The sequence below is a fragment of the Drosophila montana genome, unplaced genomic scaffold (genome assembly GCF_035044405.1).
Source record: "Drosophila montana isolate Dmon_TW-CO22-7 unplaced genomic scaffold, ASM3504440v1 contig_3213_1, whole genome shotgun sequence".
Classification (NCBI taxonomy): Eukaryota; Metazoa; Arthropoda; class Insecta; order Diptera; family Drosophilidae; genus Drosophila; species Drosophila montana.
Window position 1 is genome coordinate 88,406 of NW_026998093.1, and position 17,856 is coordinate 106,261.

The 17,856-nt window shown below is 42.3% G+C and overlaps 1 protein-coding gene across 1 annotated transcript; it reads left to right on the forward strand.

Annotated features, from left to right (window-relative positions):
• The first annotated feature begins 9,899 nt into the window (after window positions 1–9,899).
• LOC135432724 (uncharacterized) lies at window positions 9,900–11,269 on the forward strand. The gene has a single exon (XM_064688516.1). It carries the CDS (start codon window positions 9,940–9,942, stop codon window positions 10,801–10,803), a length of 864 nt encoding a protein of 287 aa, XP_064544586.1. The 5' UTR covers window positions 9,900–9,939; the 3' UTR covers window positions 10,804–11,269.
• The last annotated feature ends 6,587 nt before the right edge of the window (window positions 11,270–17,856 follow it).

Below are 17,856 nucleotides of genomic sequence, written 5' to 3' on the forward strand. Positions count from 1 at the left end.
AGCGACTGTCCGAAGTTGAACTCAACAGATCCGCTGGTGCAATATATAATATGTATAGAAAAAAGTGTCTGCTACGAGTGCGCTCTCTCAGATTAGTTGGCAAATGTATTTGTATCGGAAATAGGCCCTCACTTCAATATATAAATCTCTGCCAATTTGAACTGTTTTGCTGGCTACGGCCAGCGCCTAAAACAGTTGTAAGTCGAAACATATGAATATATATTATTACAACTGGATGCATACCATCTGTAATAACCTTTGGGCTGAGGCTGACAGAAGTATTATAGTATTTGAGAAGTTTTTGTGAATCTTATTATTAAATTTCTATTGTTATTTTTTTATCTATTATTATTATTATTTTTTCTATATTTAATTTTTTTTAAATTTTTTGTGGCAATTTAAAATAATTTTGTAACAAGAGAAAACAGCTATCACATTTTATTGTTATTCATAATTGGCAACAAATGCGCCATCTATTGTCTGCATTAATCAGGCATATGCAAAAGCTATGAAGAAAGCTTTCGCTAGTTCGAAAAATGGCCAACGCGTCGTTTTCTGAGCAGCGCGTATATATTAATCATACGCCGCGTCAAACAATTCAAATTTGCTGCTATGTTAAATACAATAAAGAAAATTACAAAAAACTTAAAATTAGCATATTGAATTTTAATTAATTTAATTAAATTTTAAATTATATGAATCAGGCTCTTAAGGGAATTCTCGATCAGCTTTAATGAGCCCCGCTCTGTTTCACATTAAATGCAACTGCATCTAATTCATGCACAAACTCTCACTCACTTTCGCCTCGCACGTCAGACGCAACACTTGACTTGCCACGCCCAACTGGTGCCGCCCCGTGTGTCAAGTCATGCAAATGTCGGCGTCTACCACGGTTGGGGGGCTATTAACACGCAGTAGTGGCAGCAACAACAAAGCGCATACTTTGACGCATGGCCTCCTAATGACGATCCCGAGAATGCTCCATAAAGACGACAACGTGGACGCGCCAGCTGCCGCTTTCCCCACTGGGGCCACGACTTTGTTCCTGTTCAGCTGACTTTAGTAGCCGTTTTTTTTTTTTATCCACCTCTGCTCCTTTTTTATTTAACCTCTTTATGCGGTGCGGGTGTGTAGCGACCATTGTGCCAACAACTGGATGCAGTGGCTGGCGCTGGAGCAGCAGCCGTCGCAGGTGAAAACCCCAAAGTGCCCTAGGACAGTGCGAAGTGCTGAGTCAAGTGTCAACTGCAAATGACATTTGCATTTCGCTGGCTGCCTGAAGCTGCCGCCGTAGCGGGTTGGGTGCGAGTTGCGGGTTGGTGCACCAAGTGGCGCTTGGTTGGTTGGTCGGTGGCTACGCGTCAACTACGACTGACATTTGTTTTAGTTTTTCTTCCGCTTTGCGCTAGCCATTTGGCAGTTCGTTGTGTTTCCGCCAGCACAAAAAAAAAAAGCAGAAAATAAAAAATGAAAATTATGAGAAATATGCAACCGCAACAACTACGGGGAATGTCGCTTTGGAAATTTAAACTGTCACAAGGTCTGCTAATACTTAAGTTCCACCGTTAGAAACGCAAAGGCTGTGCGGGGCGTGGCACTTAAGGACTTCACTCTGCAACGCAAAAGCCAAAGCTGCTTTTGCTCCACTTACGAAAAGAAATTCAGTTTTAAATAAAATAAAATTTTAAATATTCAATATTTTCTTGTTGATTGGAAGATTTCTAATCGGAGGTTAATAATTGCGCAAAGTTTTAAAAATATTCTTATCTCTTGATAATCTGTTTCAGGCTATAAATAACATACCATTAAATTATTAAACTTGATTGAATTTTAGTGAGATGAAAATTTATATAATATTTACCTCGTTTTTTTGGACAAACGCTTAAGCTTAAATCTAAGTTAACTTTGAGTGCAAAGAGTTTTAAAATATTGATGGCATGGAATTCAAGTTCTACAGCTTTAATCAGAACAACAAAATTTTCCACAATTCCTGCTACCCATTCAAATATTTCATAATTTTCTTTGAAATTTGAGCATTTAATTTAAAAATTAACACGTTCAGCTGCTAAACAGGTGCAGCTGATCGGGGCAGGTTGAGTGCAGAGTTGGCGTTAGAGTTTCGGCAAGACAGGGCACGTTAAGCATGTATTTAATTATGTTGCACAGTGTGCCGTTTCAGGTTCTTAAATAATTGCCACCTTGGACAGCTTGGAAGCTTGTGCCTCGCCTGCTGCCTGCCAGCTTGTTGCTATTCTCTCTGCTGCTGCTGCTGTTGCTGTTGCCGTTCCTGTCAGTGCTCTAACCTCGACTCTGCAGCTCTTTGTGGCTGCTTGCCACATGTTTGCTTATATTCAACATACATAATTACATTTTCATATGCAGAGTAATTAGTGAGCTGTTTGCACTATGGCAAAAGTCTAGACTTTCGTCCAGTCACTTCCTTTTTATAGATATGGTATGTGTGCTCAGCCAGCTGCTCTTTGGCCAGATGAAACGGTTCATTTCATTAACGCACAACAACAGCCAATTGATTAGATAGCGCCACCTCCATCCCCACATTCCCATCCACCGCCTGCCAGCCACCCCCCGCTCGGTACGCTCTGTAATGCAATTGCATCCGACAATATGCAAATTAGGCGAACCTATGCGATTCACTGCAGCTGCGTGCGTTCGAAATGCTAAATTGTGGGCATAAACTACATTAGCACACATTCCCCAAACCCAACGCTCCCCCTTCATGCCACAGCCCCCTCCCTCCCCCGCAGCTGCTGTGCATAAGTAGCAAGTTGGTTGCTTGGCAGCACGCTTTAAATTGCTAGCGATTTGTTTGCCCGGAAAGCATTGAGCGTTGGGTTGGTGTTGGGGTCGTGGCTGGCAAACAAATGAGTTAAGTTAACTTTAATATGAATTGGTCTATATATACATATATAGAACTACTCTCTCTCCCTCTCCCTCTCCCTCTCTCTCGGTGATTGTATTCTAATTCACTCTGCCAAGCGAAGGCCGCCCACAATTGTCTTATCTAATGTGATTACGGCGCAAACGTAATTTGCCAAAAGACTCGCAGATGATTATTGATCATCGGAGTGTATCGCATTACAGATTGCAGTTAAATCTAACCAATTTGTGTCTGGAACAAATAGAACTAAACGTGTGCATATTGGAAGCATTTGATTTGTCTATGCAACAGATTTTATGTTATATAATTTTAAGTATTTAAGTATTTCAATTTATATATAAAGCAAGTTGAGATATAGAGATTATCAAGGATGTCTATAATACTTTAAAGTAGACTTTCAGTTATTGATAGTACATTATATGGAAGATTTAGTTAATCCCCTAAGAAAGATCGTTAGTAAAACTTTTACTGCTCTCTCTCTAGCTAAATAAATAGATTGCTTTTACAATGTATATTATCAGCCACTTTTATAAATTGTATATATGTCAAATACTTCTTATTTTAATAGGAATTCCTAACTGGAGTTTCACTTACCTCAAAATAATTTTGTTACCTTTTCTTATTTTATTTGCAATGATTTCCTTATGGACTTTTCGCACACTCGTTTGACATATAGAGATGTCATCTTGAGCCTGCAAAGTGCGCCATCAGCAGCCATCAAAATTTGTGAGCCCTTTGGTTGGTTTGGCGGCGCACAATGCGGCGTATGCGTAACGCGACCGCCAGCTGGGTCTGCGCTGCTGTGCCACATTTATGCACATTGCGAGCGCTGTAAATACAATAAATGGTATTTGCAACAATTTTTGACTTTTGGACGCGCTTATGCTGACGCTGACGTTGAAGTTGACGTAGACGTTGACGCTGGCGTCGCATTGCATTATCGCAAAGTACACAAAACACACATTTTGGCTCTCCATGAGGCACGGGCAACGGCAACGGCAGCGGCAGCAACAACGGCTGCTGCTGTCAAATGTAAAACAAACAGAAAACAGACAGCGTAACCAAGTCCCCGCCCCCTTAGCAGCGCCCTTTAACCCACCAGCCACACACACAGACCCAACCCCTCGGCAGGCACTCGTTTAGCTACTCGCACTCTAACAATAAAATCGAAACTTTTGCATTGTGCATGAAAATTGCCATTGCTGTTGGTTGTTGTTGTTGTTTTTTTGTTGTTGTTGCTGGCATTATGCAAAAGAAAAACTTTTTTGCAGAGCGCATAAAATGTTATTTGTTGCTACTTTTGGGCTTGCGCTTGATTTGGCAACTTGCACACACACAAATACACACACACACACATGCACACAGGGCACAATTCATACACATGTAAAGTGCATGGGCGGGCATCCTTGTTACAATTGCTGCACAGCTACGCGACCGCACACGCGCCCCCCTCCCCTCTCAGTGATATTTGGCATATTTTGTGCACATCAATATATCGCGTACTAGTTGGCAGCGTCCGCAACGGCCTCAAGCCCGCCCCCGCCCCCACCCGCACCCAAGCTCTATATCAATCCCAAGTTGCCAAGGCCCGCGGGCGCATTGGCAGCGCGTTTTGTGGTGCGGTTACCGCTCTGACAGGGCTGCTGGAAGGGTAAGGGAAAGGGGCAAAGGAGAGTGGGCAGGGTTAAAGCAGGCTGGTTGGCTCGTACGTGAGCTGAGCGCAGCTGTGTGAGTTCGTCTGTGTGTGTGCGTGCGTATGTGTGTGTGTTGGTGTGCGGCGCATATTTCGTATTTCATTCTTGAACTATGTGAGTTTTGGTTTGCGGCATTTAAGCAAATATTTTCGAAATGCAGTCAGCCTGAGCCTGGCGCCCGTTTCGTCTCTTGACAAGGTATCCTGGGCATCCTTCTGCTGCTGCTTTTGCAGCCGCTTGCTTGAATACTTTTTGCAATTATGGCTGCTGGCTGCTGGCTGGTGGGCGTGGCATGCGCGTGACTTTGGTCTAGCTTTAGCTAAACAAGTTTTTCTAATGACTTTGTCAACAAATGTGCGCAGTAATTGACGACTGACAACTGACTGCAGCAGCAGCAGCAGAAGCTCTTACCAACGCACGAAATCCAACTTGAGTTCTGGTTACATACGATATCTTTTCTTCTTCTTTTTTAAAGGAGTTTTTCTTATTTGCAATCTTAACTTTTCTTTCTTTCTTAGTTAGTTAGTTTAAATTAGCTGGGCATTCGATTATTTCTTGGCTTAGCTAATACGCGCGTTAATACGTGTCACAACTTTGTGCTAATTTATTCGTATTACTCACATTTTACTTTTAACAAAATGTACTTTTTTTTGTATTTTAATTTCAATTTGTTTAATTTGTGTTTTATTATTATTTAAATATTTATTTAAACTATTCAGGAGGATAGTTAACAGTGCCTTAATATATACTGCTTACCAACCCCCTTAACTGGGAACAGTTAAGCAATAATGCGTTCCACAAGCAGGGGTAAGGCCTAAGCAGCGCTGTTAAGTAACATATAACTGCAATGTTATTGTAACAGCTGTAAAGTTGCTATAAATTTCACACAATATATGTTAAGTTGCCATAAATTGGACTAACAGCTGCCACATAACATAATTTTAACGTAAGCCAATCAGAAGGGGCAGCTGTTAGGCTGTAACATTAACATTTTGATAACATGCAGTCCACAGCTGTTGTCAGCTCTGTGGAGCGTAGTGGATTTTATTTACGCATTTTAATTAAGCGAATTCAATTTGCATGTTTAATGGCAATTGGACGTTGGCTAAGTGAATTTCGCACATAAATGCCGTTATGTGATGAATGTCCTTTGCAGCAGGAGCCGGGAGCCGGGAGCAGCAGCAGTTTGCACTTCGCCCCGCAGTCATGTGATTTTCGAACAGCACCCAAAGGTATGCTACAAATTATTGTATCGCTGCGCACACACACGCACGCAATTCCGGTTGCTGTTCGGCACATTGTGGCGACATTAGCATTGAGCAAATTGTCAATTGAATTGTGCAGCATAATTGGAATATTAAATGTTTACAAAATGCAATATACAAATACACGAGCAGCAGATACAGCCAAAACAAGAAGCGCAGCAACAACAACAACAACAAGAACAAGAACAGCAACAACAACTGCAACAATGCTGCAATTTGCACTTAAATGCACACGCACAACAAGCATAAATCAAACAAGCGCAACCGAGCCCCTACACCCCCCGCTGAGCCACGCCCCGCTGCCCACTTGCCACTTGGCACTGCCGTGTTTAGTGGCCTGTTTCCAATGATTTGCATTTGAAACAATGACAGCATTTTGATAGCATACCCCAGAAACCCTATATCAAGTGCTAGCCCGAGCTGTTTGTCAGGTTGTTGAGTGCGTGTGTGTGTGTGTGTGTGTATTGATACCCCCACTGGACACTCGGATATGTGTGTAGTGTGTTTGTGAGAATTGAGTGACCATCATGTAAAATGCAACCAAATTATTTGCCAATTGTTTGATTTGTTGTTGCTGGTGTTTTTGTTGTCGTTGTAGTTATTTTGATAGCTGTGGCGCGGCAATTGGTGCTTCGTTATTGATATTTTTGTTGCCAAGTGCAATATGTCAACAATATTTAAATAACATGCAACAAATAATAGCTCCAACAACAGGAACAACAACAACTAGCTCATAAATATTAACACTTGATAATGGCTGCATTTTTGTCACATTTTGGTCAAATGCATTCGAGAGGCAGCACATAAAATATACATGAAGCATAATGAACTGTCTCTGTGCCCCTATGTGTGTGTGTGTCCCTGTGTGTGTGAGAGTGAGTGCGGTCACGCCCACTGTCCACTGTCCAGCCTGGCTAGAATGTGCAACTGACAAAAGCACCAACAGCACACAAATTCGTTGCCCAAGGAGCAGCTGCGGCCAAAAATATAAAAAAAAAAAATAACATAAATAAAAGAAGAACTATGAAAAATAAAATAAAATCAAGAAAATTTTCGGTACGTTTTGGTTTAGTTTTAAGTTTTTAGTTTTTTGGCCAGCAGCGTTTTTAAGTGCGGATATTTTATGAATTTTATACGCTGCTTGACCTGCCAGCATCATGCCAGCTTGCCAGCCAGCCAGCCTGCCCCTGTCCCTGTCCCTGTCCCTGCCACCGCCCACGAGCCTCCCTCCCCCCTCCATCCCTTTTGCCTGTGCCACTCGGCTGTGGGCATGTCTCTTTATCGCTGCCACTGCCCCAAAAATGGCTCCACTTACTGTTATTGTGTTTGCTTTGGGCTTCCGTTTTTTCGAGCGCTCCGCTCTGCCACATCTTGTCGCAAGTCTTGTTGCTGCTTCGGTTATTTTCTGGTCATTGTGCGGCTTGTTTACGCAGTGGGCGTGCCTACAATGCCACCCAGTTGCCCGCAGGGCCCATCTCTGGGCCCAGTTAGTGACACTCAATTTAAATTTATGCCGGTTTATAATCATTGCCTGCCTGTCATAAAGCCGTGAAATGCTCTCTCGCTTCTTCTTCCTCCTTTCTTCCTGCTGGGGGTTGTTGCTGTGGGGCGGCCTTTTTACAGAATTGTGTAAACTGTTTAGCAGTTTACTGTTTGAAGGTCTTGGCTGCTCAATTAAATGATAATAAGGCATTATATCAGCGGCTTATACCAGCACCTGATGAGCCACATTTTAGCCTGGCCTTGCTACTCTACTCTACTCCTGTGCTTGCTAGACTTTTGGCATAATTTACAGCTGGAGTGTGCGTGTGTGTCGGTGAGAGTGTGTGTGGGTGTGTCTGCTGAGGTGTTGATTTCAGCAGCCAAGCGATGCGTAGTTTGCAGTTTCTTCAGCCATAATTAGACCAACTTTTCTTGCAAGCATTAAAAACTTGTTTCTGCCAGAAAAACTTCATTCTTAAATCTCTCAACTTTTCAACCTAAGCCCAAAACTTGCTTAACTTATGCGAACATTCATAAGGAGTACAATTATAAAAAATAATTATAATAATTATTGGGATTTAAAAATTTAAATCTAGATTATAATCCATGTTGAGTGCAATTTTCAAATTGTTTTCTAATAATTGAGAAGATATTTTGCATAACTTGTTTTCAAGTTTAGGGCATGTTGAATTTGGGGATATAATATATTTTGAAATATATTATAAAAGAGTAACTAAAAAAAAATTGCCTTTGCTATGAGAAAAATATATGTTATTAATTCGCAATTTACAGGATACTGTGCGATGATAAATGAGCATATGCTTTGTAGAATCAATATATGGCAATTGTTGTTCACTGGCAGCCGCACTTGCAACAACAATAAAGTTTAATTATTAACCAATGATTAAGTCGCATTACTCATGCCCAGACTTAATTACATGTGAGCGACTGACAGGACTTAAGTGAATTTCTGCTTTAAATCAATGCCATTTCAAACACACACGCACACACATGGATAAACACACACATTAAAATCCTCGCTGCGGGCTAACAAACTTGCAACCCTTTGCGCTTAAGCTCAGCAGAGCCCAGCCCGCAGTCCACAGCTCGTACCACCGCCAAGCTCTGCCCAGCCCACCGCCCACCGCCCGTTCACGCCACCCACACTTTAAATTGCGGCCATTTGGCCACTCAACGTTTAATGAGCAACAAATGTAATTTATTTATGGCGTCCACTCTTGAGGCCTTTGCCTCAGTTTCAGTCCGCAAAATGCTTCAAGTTTTCAGCACAATTACCATAAGCACACACACACACACACGGGTCAGATAGAGCGAGATAGATAGTGCGAGAAATGCTGTGTAAATCGCTGGCCACTTTTAGCTGACCGTTTTCTCAACGGCGTTGGCCACACTCTACCCCACTTATTCACTCACCCATTCTGTCTCTGTCTCTTTCGCTCACTGGCGTGCTTTGTGTGTGTGTGTGTGTGTGCAAAGTGTTGATATTTATGGATCATTTGCATATGTGTGCCAATGCTGAAGGGGCAGGCAGCTTTCTTTCCTGCCACGCTTGGCCAACAGCAACAATGGGGCAAAAAATGTTAACTGGCGAGACAGTAAAGCATTTGCTGCCACTTCCGCAAAGAGCAGCAGCCGGAGTAGCAGCAGCAGCAGCAGCAGCAGCAGTAGCAGGCGAGGATGTTGGATCTATGGAGCTGCTTTTGAAAGTTGTCCAGTTGCGGTAAACATAAATTCTCGTTGACACGTTAATATTGTTCCCTTTTGGTTTTGTTGAGTGTGAATGTGTATGTGTGTGTGTGTGTGTGTGGCCCAGACCAGGCGCACATTACAGCTGCTGCTGCTGCAGTCAGCTACTGCTATTTTGCTGAAAATGTCCAACAAAAGCTTAAAAACATTTAAAAGGGATTTATAGACATTTGGGGAATATGCCAGACAGCTGGACAGACGCCGCACAGTGCTGCTTTCAGACCCGACCAAGTACTATACAAGCCAGCCACAAAAGTCATTAAGCCACAGAGTGCGAGAGCAGGAGGACAACAGCGAGAGAGAGAGAGAACGAGAGAGACAGCGAATGAGTGAGATGTGGCCGAAAACAATAACAATTTTCGAGCTCAAATCTAATTCATGATTTCATTACCAAGTAGGGCGCGCCCATTTTCCGTTTTTAGAGTTCTTAGAGCAGCACAGAAAATCATTTCCTGTTTAGCACTCAATGCTGACCCCCCCACCCTACCCCGAACCCCCTTTCACTAGGCAAGTAAGCCCGTAATTGTCTTTGGGCCTTTTTTTACGGCCCAGTGATAACAACTGAAAGTGTCACTATCGACAAAATGAAAAGCCATTAAAGAAAATTACCCGACTTGACATTGAGTTTTCCAGGCATTAAATGGCACATCTGAAAACGCCTATGAAGTCCTCAATGTCCTGCTAATCACAATTTCTATTGGGGGGCGTTCACATGGGCGACACACTCTCAAAATTGAATTGGTTTTCGGGGCAGCCACAAAACAAAACAACAAAAACAACAACAACTGTTGCCTTTGATTTTGCCGTCAGTTGTCGTCTTTCTTCACCAAAAATGAATCAAGTTTGGCTGCTCTTCAGGGTGCTGGAGCTGATATTCGGATCGATCTGCATGGCTATTCACATCGCGGGCTCGTTGCACACTGCGGAGCCGGTGCCGCACTGTCTGCTCTTTTGTGGCACCTTTTTCGGCTTTATGCTCCTTGCGTTCATCCGTTGGGTACGGCTCATGAGCGGGCAGCGCACTCTGCTGCATCCGGCCATGTTTATAAGCCTTTCCGGCATGCTCTTGCATTTCATTTGTGCCTTGCAGTCCATGAGCTATGCAGAACACGATTTTCATTTGAAATATATGGGACCGACACAGGAGCTGGATCATATTTTCTTCGGCTTCTGCAAGCGGCAGAGTGTGGCATGCATTGTAACTGGAGCCACATATCTGATGCAATGCATATTGTTGCTCGATCTGATTGTCAAGTTGACGCCCAACGCGGACTTGTATCCCATGCAAATTGTCACAGAGCCACCCGTTTGGGATGATTCGTTTCAGAAAATGACCAACGAAGAGCTTGATAGGCTGGCCAGGACAACGGCAGATATATACCTTCTGGGCAAAAAAGTGGACTTTTGGCTCCGCGTCAAGTCCAAATGGTTTCGCCAATTAGCTGGTGGCCAGGAGATGTTGGCCTTCAACAGGGCGAACGCTGAACGCCATGATGTATCACAAGCTCTGTCAATTGATGTCACCATACGTGAATTCAATGATGATCTACCACTCCGATTGCCTAATCATTTAAATGAAGAACCAAATCCGGATTTAGCCCAAACTAAGTCGATAGGTGATCAGCAGGAAGAGGTCGACGATGAAGATGAGGTTGAAGACGTTGCTGCAGACGACGAAAAGAATATTAGACGCTGAGCTTGCTAGATGCAAGCTCCAACACGACTCAATACGACTTAGCACGAATAAACACGACTGCACACGAAACACACGGCTTTATTGCGTGTATAAACATGTACTTTTCAGAAATAAATACAACACAGCACGACTTAGTACGACTGAACACGGGCCATGTAATCCACACGAACTAACATGATATAGAAATAATTAGCCAAGATAGTCAGAGAAGACAATTAGTATATTTTTTTTAATAACAAACAGTTTTGTATACTGCAAGATGCATGTCTTTGCAGCATGCGTAAATTTGTAGGTCGTGTCTTTTTGAGAAATAAACACGACTTAACACGACTTGGCTCGACTCAATGTAGTAGGTCTTAACCAGGGCAGCTGCAAAGGAGAAACAAATATTAAAAACAAAAGGAAAGGTTTGTGTCTTTCTGTGAAATAAACCAGCAAGCGCTCATCGCTAGCCCATAAATACAAATTTCTGCAATTTTTATTTGAATTTATGCGTTAAATTTAAGCTCAGCTCTCGAAAATAGCAGTAAGTTAGGCATTCAGGTAAGACATACGACATTTGTATTTATGGTATGTCTGGCAGGCTGCAGAAAACCGCCCTCCCCCTCCCCAGAAATTGCTGTCACATATCCATTTCATGCATTTGACTGCCCAAATTGTCAACTTGACATGAAATTAGAAAAGCGCAAAGCATTTAAACATGCTCCAATATGCAAATGAAAATGCTCAAAGAAATATTTGTATATCGTATATACCAGACGTTCATATACAGAATTTATATACGCACACAGTTATACGAGATGCTTATGTATAAATAGAAATTTTTGCATGAATTTTATATTTTGTATGTCTGCGTTTTAAGGCCACAAAATGCTGTGATGACTGCATAAAATATTAAAAAATCTAATTTCCAAGTTTTCTTGCTTTCTCCAAGCTGGCACGCCCCTAAAAAAAAATATGCCAAGCAGCCCGTCAGCTTGCCAGCCCGCCCGTTTCCCTTGTAATTTGTATAAGCTTTTTAGGAGCGCCAAATGCAAAAATCGCTGGCTGAATGTCGCTCCTGTCTGCCTGTCCGTCTTTCCGTCCGTCTGTCTGTCGGACTGTCTCAAATCTCTCTGCACAGCGCTGACAGTCGCTCTGGCAAAATGAAATAAAAATATGCATGTTAAATAAAATGTCAACGATAACGCCATTTAAGGGCGTGGCGTAGGCGGGCGGCTGGGTGGGCTGTGTTGTAAAGTGAGCAAGATTTATGTCAACTAAACCAAATAAAACAACAAAAGGCATTTAAAATGGTAGCCAAACAGAAAACATAATGCGAATAATCATGAAGAAAGAAACTGGTAGTTGCCAAGGCTACCTGGGCTAACCCATAATAAGTGGCCAGCTCGAAGGTCAACGGCACTTGGAAGAGCACTCAAAGTAAGCTATATCTAGAACTATATGAATTGAATCCTCAACGGATAAGTTGGCTAAAGGACAGATGAAGGTAAGCCTGAACCGAACCAAATTGGTTGTTGGATTTGCAGCCTTGGTATTCACAACAATCTTTCAAGGCAAAGGCTTTTAGCTCCGTGCGTATTTCTCGCACGGAGCATCTAAGCAGTTTGAAAAGCACATAAAAGCTGTTGGCTGGATTTTAAATACAATTTAAGCTTTAAGCTGCTATGTTATTCCTATTGTTTTATGCATAAGGCTTTTAGCGTTCAACTCTTTTGCCAGATTATACGAATATTTAAGTGCCAGTTAGCCATAAGCATGCGTAAGCTCATTAGCAGTTGCCTTTGCAGCCAGTCAGTTAGTCTGTCGGGTTGCAGTCTGGTCCGTTTCTCGTTGGAAAAGGTGTAGCTTAAAGCAATCCATTGATTATCAGCTTCCGACTGGCGGCGGCGGCGTTGCCACATATTCCGCAGAAGCCAAAAGACTTGAGTGCTCTATCTCTCTCTCTCTCTCTCGCGCTCTCTCTCTGTCTTACTCTTTGTCTGTCTCATTCAACGTCATCCATCTTTTGTGTGCCAAATGGCACTCGGCAAAAGTTGCTGCAACCACTTCCGGCCATGCAATGGACTCTTGGCCAACCCTTCACCAACTCAATTGCATCTTTTGTCAGCTATTGTTGTTGTATTTGTGCGCCCTCTCTCTCTGTCTGTGTGTGTGTGTGAGTGTGGCTTTAATTGAATTGCTGTAAAAACGCGGCACAAATTATTGACTTCAAGTGGCAGCCAGCCAGGATATTTTCTTCTTGCTGCATTCGTTTCTTTCATTTCATTTCTTTTTTCTTCTTCTTTTTTTTTTGGCAGCCACAAAATTTTTTCCATAATTTGAGTGGCCTGTAGCTTCAAGGAGTTTGGCGAGCCAAAAAGCTCCCCAAAGTTTTCCATCAAAAACGTTTAGAATGTTTTTTCCTGTTGCCTGTTGGCGTACACACATTTCTTTTTATCCCCCACATGCGGCTGTCCCCAGTGTCTGCGCTCTGCCATTGCCCGCCACGCATTTTGCTATTGTTCAAGTTTGATCCCCCTCCCCCCTCTCCCCTCACCACTCTCCCCTCTCACACATTTCCTGGCCCGCCCACCCATGCCCTAACCTACTTTTGACTTGCTCAATGTTGGCTTCTTTTCAGTGTTTCAGTTTTGTTGTTGCGTCTGCTGTTGCTGCTGCTTCTTTTGGCTGGCGCACTCTTATTCTTTTTCTACAGCTTCATCTTCTTCTTGTTCTATTTATTGCTATTTTTTTTTTTTTTTGACATAAATTTGAAACTTTTCAGTTTTATTGTTGCGGACTCGTTGGCAGTAATGGATTTCAAATAGAGTTACTCATGGGTAAAATGTTTCATACTTTGGGGTATTAGCAAATCTGCAAGTTGACGACGACGACGACGAAGTGACTTTTCATATTAATATGTGACTTTACTATGCGACGCAACTGTACTTTTGTTGTTGTTGTTGTTCGTGGTCGTGCTGCGTTTCGATTCCATTTCGTTTCGTTTCGTTTCGTCTCGTTTTGTTTTGCATTGGCCGTTGCATACTTTTGTGCGCACTAAAAGCCTCAAGTTATTTGTTGCTGCCTTTTGGTCTGCTAATGCACATTTTATTGAAATAAATTCCGTGCCCACTTCAAGTTGTTGGCGCTCGCAGTGGGTCGTGGCTTTGGCTGTGGCTCTGCTCGTGGCACTTGCCGCTTCGTGTTTTGTGGCTGCTTTTAGCTGATTTTATGGCCTTAAGAGGCGTCCGCTGCTGCGGTGGTGGCGTTGATTTGCTGCGGTCTATACAGCCCAGGGGCCAGTTTATGGCCTCAAGTTGGCTCCAACAGCTTAAAGACGATACAGCAGTAAAGTCAGCTAGCAGCCAGCAGCAAACAGCTCGGCAGCCAGATTCCAAACGCACTTAAAAATGCAAATGATATTTACGTTTTTAGCTTGAGCTTCTTCTTCTGCTTAAGTGCAAAGTTAAACGACGCCCCAAAGTATGCCATGCTCGGCGTGCCTGGCCTGCATTTTTAATTACGCACTGCAAATCGGTGCAGCTAACAGCTGCTTGTTCTTCTGCTCTATCTTTACCTATTTCTGCCTCCACTTCCTCTTGAGCACACTCTCAAAAACCAATTCTCAGTATAACGATAACGTTCCTCTTTTTACAGCTGGAAATAAAGAGAGCCTAGTCGAATACCAGGCGAAATAGTTTTGATATGTATCTTGATGGTGCACAAAGGCAATTGATGAAACTGAGGCGAACGAGCTATAAGATGCATATTGATGTATCAGCAATTTGCATGCTGATGTTCGAGGATACATACTAACTAATTGGCCAGAACATTTGAATTTTAAGCAAATCTCTTAATATTGGCGATTTACAGGCTAAAGTGTTTAGTGAACCAGATCCATTGTCTGAGAAAAAACTTTGGTGTTGCATAAATGGAATCAGTTTTAATCTAAATATTAATACATCTGATTACAAGCATTTGAAATTCAGCTGACAAAACTGACTGAGCCCAAACTGATTTCTAATTGCATTAAAATTCAAACTTTCGTATTCACTGCATAGTAAATATTTCTTTCCCTGCCTGTTAGGCATGTTCTCCGCAGTAATTCTCGAATTTCGGACAAAATCATATTTTAGAACAGATTGTCAGATACCGTGGACCGCTGTATCTACTGCACGCGCGTATATGGGCCACACTTCCGACGACCGAAACGCGACGTAAGCGCATTTTAATGGCTTTTGTCTTGCCAGCTGCCTGCCAGCCGCGCCCACCTGCCCGGGCAGGTGAGCATAAAGTGGGCGTGGCTTGGCTGAGCTGGAGCATGTGGTGCATGATGCTTCGGGTGGTTTGTTGCATTTCAGTGTCATGCTGGCATTTAATTTCACTCACTGCGAAAATGTTTTATGTCTTGGGTAAACACTTGCTTCGCCTCGTTCGCGCTCAAGTGAATTTTATGCGCCGCACGACATTTTTGCAGCTGGTGCTTTGCATTCGTATTTTTTTTTTTTTCATTTTTTGTTGCCAACTTGGGCGAAAGTGAAAGCTTACAAAAAAAAGCAACAAGAAATACAACGACAACAACAGAGCAGCACACACAGGTGCAAATTTTATGTGCGCATTTCACACCTGCAGCATCACGTGGCACAAAAACACACACACACACAGTCGCACATCTGGAGTGTAGCGTGTAAAAATTTGCTACTTTAAATGTTGGCCAAGGGACGGGGCAGGAACCAAAGTGCTACAAAATCACAACACAAAAGAATTCAATCAGCAGTGCTTAGCAGGTAGCCTGGCACACGCACACACACAAACACACACACACACACACGCACACACACATGGCAGCCATTGCAGTTGCGGTTAACAGGCCAAGCGTAATATAAGCTTGAGCTCAAAAGCGAGCAACGTGTAAAGGTAAAAAGGGGCATCGGGTAGTGGAAAACTGGTGCACAAGTGAGCTTTGTGTGTGAGTGTGTGTGTGTAATGTGTGTTGTGATGTGTGCGTTTGGTCCATGCGTGGCATTTATTTTTGCATTTTAAGTTTGCCAGTGAACTCCCCTGTTGATGGCGACGTTGTCGCCGGCAAAGCGCAAAACCGGAAAGCACCACACACACACACACACACACGCACACATTTCCAACTGAGTGTGTTGCTTAAGCTGCTCGAAAAGGGCAGCTTTTAAACTTGCAAACAAGGTGGCAACGTGGAAAAGCCGCCAACGCCAACAGTTTCGATTTGTGTTTGTTCAATGCTCATTGGGTTTTCCACTTTTACGTTTTATTCCATTTTTGGCCATTTTTATTGCAATTCACCCAAATGGGTATAAATAAGAAAGCCACTTAAAAAGGCAGCCTGAAGTGACTTTTAAACAAATACCCAACACTGGCACTGGCACTGGCACTGCCATTGCTTTTACCTATCGAACTGCATTCGAAATGCAATAAAAATAATAATAAGAAGAGTAGAAATATAGTGGAAGTAGAGTGGAATATACGAGCGTGAAACATTCTATAATAACCTTCAAAATGTGTCCTTCACCTGCTTCAGTTACTTTAAACCGATTACCAACACTGGCAGACAATTTTACACAAACTTATTGTTGCCAATGTGAAATTGATATATGAGTGCACAAATTAAAATAATTCTTTTAAACTTGCGACAATTTATTTTACTCTGGTTGCGAGCGAATAATTAAATTTATTGATATTTAACACTGAACTCAAAGAGCTCTCATTATAAATTGTCTGCCACTGTCAATTTGAATTAAAGTTTTGATTATTTACAGCCTTAAACGCTTGTGAAAGCACACATTAAATTATTGCCCATGAGCATAAAACAATATTTAATTGGGGTCCTGCTTGCGCTGTACGCTTTTATCTGACGCAGCCCAAAAACCACTTGGCCGTGGTATTTATTTTGCCTTAATGAAGCGAGTTTCATTTCTGAAACTGATAAACAAATATGAGAGCGTTAACAGCTGCGCAGCTTTTCCAACCAACTATGCCACTTTTCGTGACAATCTTTTGGGCCAGGATTGAAGCAGCTCGAACAAAATTCATGTGTTGGCAGTTGCCGTAAAGAAATGTTTTTTTTTGTTGTAACTCAGCCTTCGGGTCATTTGCAGCTTAGCTTAAAATTATATTGTTGTTCTTGTTCTGGTTGTTGTAGTTGTTGTTGTGTTAAAAATTTTTCCATTTTTTATGCTTTACGCTGGCAGCTACCTACTAATTTTCTGATACAAACGAAATGTATGTAATTTCCCTGGAGCCAAATTGACATAAGCAAACGTAAAAACCGCCAACAGACATAAATGACAATCAACTTGATGCGGCAGGGCTTGGAGTGCCCGCAAGGGGAGGGGGGGATTGAGATTGTTGTAGCAGGGGCGAGTTGGGCAATGGGCATTGCAAGGGCTGGCAAGATGGCTTCAATCATTACTCATCATCCATCAACGTTGCAAATTTGCTCTTTTTTCGGCACGCAAATGTGCAAGAAAAAAAATGTTGAAAAAAAAAACCAACAGGGAAGAACAAAAAGAAAAATCTGCAACAAAAAATAAAACGAAAAGAAATAAAGTTAAATGAAAATGAAAATGGCAGCCGTTGGCAATTTTACAGCCTTTTCGGCAGCCGGGCGCGGTCTGGCAACTAATTCGTGCGATGCGTTGCGAACGGAGTATAAATTATCATCATGGAAAACAAGTGCAAAATGTCATTTATCATATTTTTCGGTACAACGACAGCAGCAGCAATCACAGCAGCACACACACACACACACTCGTTCACTAACACACACTCACACACACATAGATATGAGCTTTTGTAACCTGCACAGTTTTGCGCCGCATTTTTGCTTAATTCCCAAATACATTTTAAAAGCTGCGCGCCCGAAAACCCATTTCTTGGCAATTACGCGATTTATTTTTGTAGCATACTTTTTGGGGCCTCGCCCCAAATTTACTATAAGCCATGTATGATAGTTATCTGGCACACATTAGCTAATGAAAGCACAAATTTAAAAAACACCAAAAAAAAAAGCATATTTCCTTGGCGCTTTTCAGCAACAAA